Here is a 6000-nt window from a genome sequence, read left to right on the forward strand (position 1 = left end):
ACCACTTTTTTGCCAATTAAAGATTTTAATTTCGACATCAATACCAAAATCTAATAACTACATTTTTTTTTCGTAAGTAAAGTTTTGAATGAATCTTGAATTTGGATTTCTTATCTGTTAGTAGTTTCAAGAACCAAAAAAGTTTTTTGAGTAGTGAGTTCTCTAAGTACTTTATGTGAAAGATTTATGAAAAAGAACTGGAGGTATTTAAGGGAAAGATCCTCTGTCGGATATTGGTATACCCCGAAGCTGACATTGGGTTGTTGCATTGCTATTACATGAACTGTTGTAGAAGTAATTCATCCGAGCCTTTGTGAGCATATTAGTAGGCAGTGTTACTGTGTTAGAGAAAGTTTTGTCTTGGCCCCCTCATCTACTTTTTCATTTCTTGCTATTCTTATCTCACTTGGAATCCATCCTGTTTTCGTTAATTTATCTACTATTTCCCAGCATGTATTACCACAACTAGGATAGCTCTTATTGGAGAGACTATTTTGTCAAATCAAAGTCACCTAGAAATGGAGTTTTTTTTTTTTATGACTTATTTTTTTTTAAAGATGCTTTTAAGTGCAACATTATACAATGGAGCTATTTCAACTTCACATTTAGTTAACGATTCTTGAACTATAAGACTTGTACATTATTCCTGTAGGAAGATTATGTTATAGTAATTTGTATCATTTCTTCTCAAGAGACTGTCTTGGGGAAGTTACTTTCATTCGTTCACATACAATTTTTAGTTTAGGAAATGTATAATTGGCACAATTATCTTGTACTATAAGCTAACTATTTCTTCATCTTTTAGGTGGAATGCGGTAGGTACGTGAACGGGCACATGATGGAGCACAATGGATCAACCAACCATCCTCTGACCCTCAGCTTCTCTGACCTCTCAGTATGGTGTTACCCTTGTCAGAACTACATCGATAATCAGGTTTATAATGAATAGCAACTAATTACTTTAATTTTATCAGTATTCTTCCCTCCTTTTGAAACTATTAGTCTCTTCTTTATTCACAATACATAACTCTTGATTGGTCGTATATGAATAAATAATAAGGGTTATGAACAGGAAGGTTCGATTCCAGTAACCTAAATCTTTTATGTTCAGACCTGACACAATCCTTCCATCTATATTTTGGTCAACTCATAGCATGTTAACCTGCTGATTTCGTGCTGATTATTCTAACAATTTTACATCCAATCTAGCAATCTGATGCTGCCACTTCTTTTATCCAATCTGTAGGAAGTACAATGGTTTAGTGAATTGTCATTTTCAAGTTTGAGGCCTGTGGACTTCTCATTGTGGAAGATATCCAATGTTAAAATCATCTAATAATGAATAGTTTTCTCTATTTATTCTTTTAATGGCTGTGATCTTTTTTTTTTCTTCATGACTACTTATTTTTTTTAAATTTTGTTTTTTATTTTTCCTTTTCTTTTTATTCTTATCAAATTGAAATACAAATAGAATTATTTATTCATAAATAGCTTTTTCTCTGTTTATTCGTTAAATGGTTGTGATCCTTTTTTTCTTCATAGCTGCTTATTTTTGCTGAAATGTTTGAAACACTTGTAAGCCTGAGCACATAGTAGCTCTTAATATATCAGCTGAAGGAAGTCTAGATTTAAACCTTCTTATTTAGTCGCTAATATGATAGGTTTATTAACAAATATATTATAATTTTTTTTATATTAATTTTACATTTAACATTACGGCATTTCAGTCAAATGAAAATTCTGCCCCAATAATGTCCAATTTCCATTGATCAAGATTATTTAGGAGTTGATTTCTTCACCAAGCTGTCAATTACTGTGATTTTATGAAAAATAATTGTACTCCATGCCAATCTAACATTAATCAGAGCTTTTCATTTTTGATGCCAGCTTCTTATATTCGATAGTTATCTACCTATTTGTTAATTAATTTATTTTTTTCCTTATAATTAGTTTTTTATACTTAATAAAATTTTTTATAGGTATTATATGCTGCAAAAAATGCAGCTCATATCAGTAAGTTTGGAACAGACTTAGAATGGACGTACAGTGACCAGCCTGCTACAGTGTTCCATCTTGACCACTAACTTGGGTTCGAGCATAGTGTAGTGTCGATTTTACTTATTATTGAGTTCCCGTACGAAATAGATTTGAGGAACTTATGTTTACAATTTATTTTGAAAGTTTTAATCCTTTTTTATTGTTATGAAGAAAAATACAATTTCATTCTAATTTTGAAGAAGTAAATGTAATAAAAACTAATTTATGAAGTTTTAAGTTAAATTTTTATTCTAATAAGATTTATTATTATTTTTTTTAAATTAACAAAAACTTAAATCCCCCAAGTTGCTTTGTTACTGTTACAAAATATTGTTTTCAGTTTTAGCAATAGTTTGTATATTTTGTAAATAAATTATATTTATTAGTCATTACAAAGTTGGAGCCTATAAATATACTGTATATTATGATATAATTTTATTGTATGTAAATGTTTTCTGCAAATGTTATACTTTATAGTTTCATTGTAGACTGATTCTTCCTAAGTCGTTCTATAAAATAATTGAGACTAATTTGTTTTCCGACCATCATATTTGTTCCAAAAATGCTTTTTATTTTATCTTATTTTGCTTTCCCAGTGCTTCTCTCTTGTGTATCAATTTAAATATGCAAGTTGGAAAGTAAGTTCTGGAATTTTCAAGTATTTTGATGGTCATGTTTTAATTTTTAAATTCCAAAATATTTTGGATCACTGATTAATCTGTGTTTCATGGTCTCAATAACAAAAATTAAATTTTGTTTCCCACAAATCTTTTTCATCTCTTTAAATAAAATGCAATTCTCTTGTTTCATAATAATGGTAAAATACTTAATTAATAAATCCTCATCAATTCTTATAATATTAAGAAATGTTCAAGGAATGTATATATTTTTTATTCACTAACAGGAGAAATCAAAATTTACCTATTGATAGCTATTACACATTATAGCTAATATTATTTTTACTTTTTAAGTTAAAGCAAACTTATCTTCCACCATAAAATGATGTAACGACTACCTCAAACTTTGCTATTAAGTACTAATTATGAAAGTAACTTTCATTGCTTCTTTTTGTATATTGTTGAATATTAAATTTATTATATCGGTCATGTTACTTACTTTGTGATATTCTTTGTAGTAGTGTTAAATGTATTATGAGTTGTTAAATTCAATTATTTGTCATTTTATTTAAGTGTTTGTTTTTCTTATATTTAATTAATGCTATTTTAGTGTCTGTTAGCTGAAGAAAAAGTATATTGTATGTTACTGTTTCAGTTTTTTTTTCAGTACATGTTATTTTATTTATCCTTTATCTGAATTTTTTATAAGATAAGAAGCTATGCCTCCAACCAGAACTCCATGGATGGGGATTATCAAAGTTTGATATCTTAGCCATTATGAAACAATCCAATGTGTATTACAACTTTGGTCTAAATGTTTAAAATAAACATTATCAAGATTATTATTTGTTGATTAATCCAGCTTGGAATAACCATTTTGTATGATTAATTATCAGGCATGAATTTCAGTTTTAATTTTTATGCTTCTTTAATTTTGCTATTTAAAAAGAAATACTTTTTGTTTTAAATAAATTGTATTCACTAAAATGGCTGATACTTATTAACTGTTATTGAATTGTGTTATCCATTTCCTGCATTATTGTCTTTGATTACCTATTAGTGTTATATTGAATGTTAATGTTAACTCCAATTTTTATGTTTTTATTAAGTAATATGTTACTTTGTTTGAATATTAATTATTTTAATATTTCTATCTTAATAATTGTTCATAATTTTTGAGTTTCTTTGATTACTGTCTCAGATCATTTTATATTACTCATATTAATTAACATAGTTAATCATGATTAAAATTCATAATTTTTTTTATAAGTTGTATTTGATTTATTAAGAAAAATTTTGAAATTGTATACGATCAGTAAATATTTGTATGTATGTAAATATCAAGCCTAAATTGAGCACTTAAGTGTACCTGTCAGATGCACGTTCAAACTGTTAAGAACAATATTTTCATTTTGAGTTGAAAATACTCTGTAATTAATTTTTATTTTATTCATTTTCACAGATGAAGTTATTTTTTAAAAGCAATAGTATGCTGCATGTATCAAGACATTTAATTACTGTATATTTTTCTATGAATAATAAATCATATGATGAATATCTTAATTCTACCTGTAAAATTAAGTTGGTTTTTTTCTTCTCTATTTTTGATTATTTTCAGTATTATTGATTTTCTGCTGAAACAAAATGAGGTTATAAGGAGTTTTTGGTTTTTAGAAATATTGTGACCAGGGCTGTCTAGCTCAGTTCTATTAATCTAATATCTGCGGGCAGCACCGGTTTAAATCCCACCCGGGGCGTTGACTTTTTTCATTTAGTGGCAGTCCCACAAAATGAAAAACTTGACCCCCACCATGGTTAGGCAGTATAGGACTTCAATGGGAACTTTGGCTGCTGAAAGAAAAAAAAAATAAAAGTATTGTGACCCAATTTATTATGACAGTGGGACTTCTTTCTTACCAAAATAAGATATCCCTGAATGAATATCTTGTGATTGGTACTCTGTAAAAAATGAACTATTCAGTCTATAAATATTAATATCCAGACAAAATAAAAAATAATATTTTTGTTTTCTTCCTACAAAAAAATCAGTTTTAAGTGTTAATTTACTGAAGAGGTTATTCAGCCCAACCATATGATTACAATTTACTGTAAGTCTATGAAGATAAAAATAAAAATTGAAAAGAAAACAGCATTGTATACAACTTATTTTTGGCATTATTCCATGCCACTTTATTACTTCTAGATTCATCATGTGGATATTGGGTCCTTACATATGAAATGCTTGACCACGATTCTTCTGTATAAAGTAATTCCCAAATTTTATCATTTTTCTCATATAAACTCTGGAGGAATATGACAAACAATGAATAAAATCAACTTCAGAGACTACAAAGAACAATTAAAGAGACACATTCACAAAAACCACAACACAAGTAACCAGCAAGGTAAACAGAATGGTTAAGAAAGATTATGTTGCAGTTTCTCTTATCTACCACTGACAGGATTCATGGTTTCCCATTATCTAATCATGTATCCCAAGACTAATTATATCGAGTGGACTGATCAAAATGCCCACTCTATTCATCAGTACGCTCATTTGAAAAGGAATAACTCATGAGGGTTTATAGCTTCACCCAAGAAATACCAGGAGAGCTGCCTGTATCATTATGACCATTCTTAATTTTTTAATATTTTTTTTGTAGAATATTGATATTTTTTTTGTAAATACATATAAACAATGTGTCAACCACAGCATAACAGCATTGATCTTCTAAGCACCCATAAATACAAGTTGATTTAAGGATGCTTTACTAGAATGAATCCTGACAAACCATGTTGGGTGCCTGTTTCCCAGGGATATTAAAGGACAAACTACTGGATCCATTGATTCTCAATGAGGGCGCAGTAGTAGTAGAAGTATCCTCACCCATTGAATTGAGTATGAAATATAAAGAAAAACTTATAAACTTATATATCGATCCAACACCTTAACAGCTCTTCTGATATGACTATTATAGCTCGTCTCCCTCACACACTATGGCATCTGATAACTGGCTGTGGCAGGTGTAGGAAGATCATATTTTTATATCTATTCAATGGTAGGCCACTGGTTAATATTGGGTCAATTGATGTTATTTTTTGATAAATAAAATAAAATATAATTTTAGGACCTTCATTTTGTTACAGATTGTGGATAACAGCGTAATGTTGCTCAAAACTTTTAGCAGCAGAAGGATAAGAATTTTGATTTGTAAGATATATAGCCCAACAATAGATGAATTACTACATACCAATACAAAAATTGATCAATAAGGATGAGGAATCAGGAATTTATTTATTTTAAACTTTTACAAATACAACAAGCCTATAAAACAAGAACACTAAA

The 6000-nt window shown here is 28.6% G+C and overlaps 1 protein-coding gene across 4 annotated transcripts in view; it reads left to right on the forward strand.

The window, feature by feature from the left end:
* HDAC6 (histone deacetylase 6) overlaps nt 1–4231 on the forward strand; it is a 32446-nt gene extending 28215 nt beyond the window's left edge. For all 4 annotated transcript variants that reach the window (XM_014415447.2, XM_014415446.2, XM_014415448.2 and 1 more), the window contains 2 exons: nt 806–934; nt 1980–4231. In XM_014415447.2, coding sequence (XP_014270933.1) covers nt 806–934; nt 1980–2084 — 234 coding nt within the window. In that variant the 3' untranslated portion in view covers nt 2085–4231. The remainder of the gene's footprint in view (nt 1–805; nt 935–1979) is intronic.
* The last annotated feature ends 1769 nt before the right edge of the window (nt 4232–6000 follow it).

Source organism: Halyomorpha halys, unplaced genomic scaffold, assembly GCF_000696795.3.
Source record: "Halyomorpha halys isolate HHAL.00 unplaced genomic scaffold, Hhal_1.1 Scaffold100.1, whole genome shotgun sequence".
NCBI lineage: Eukaryota > Metazoa > Arthropoda > Insecta > Hemiptera > Pentatomidae > Halyomorpha > Halyomorpha halys.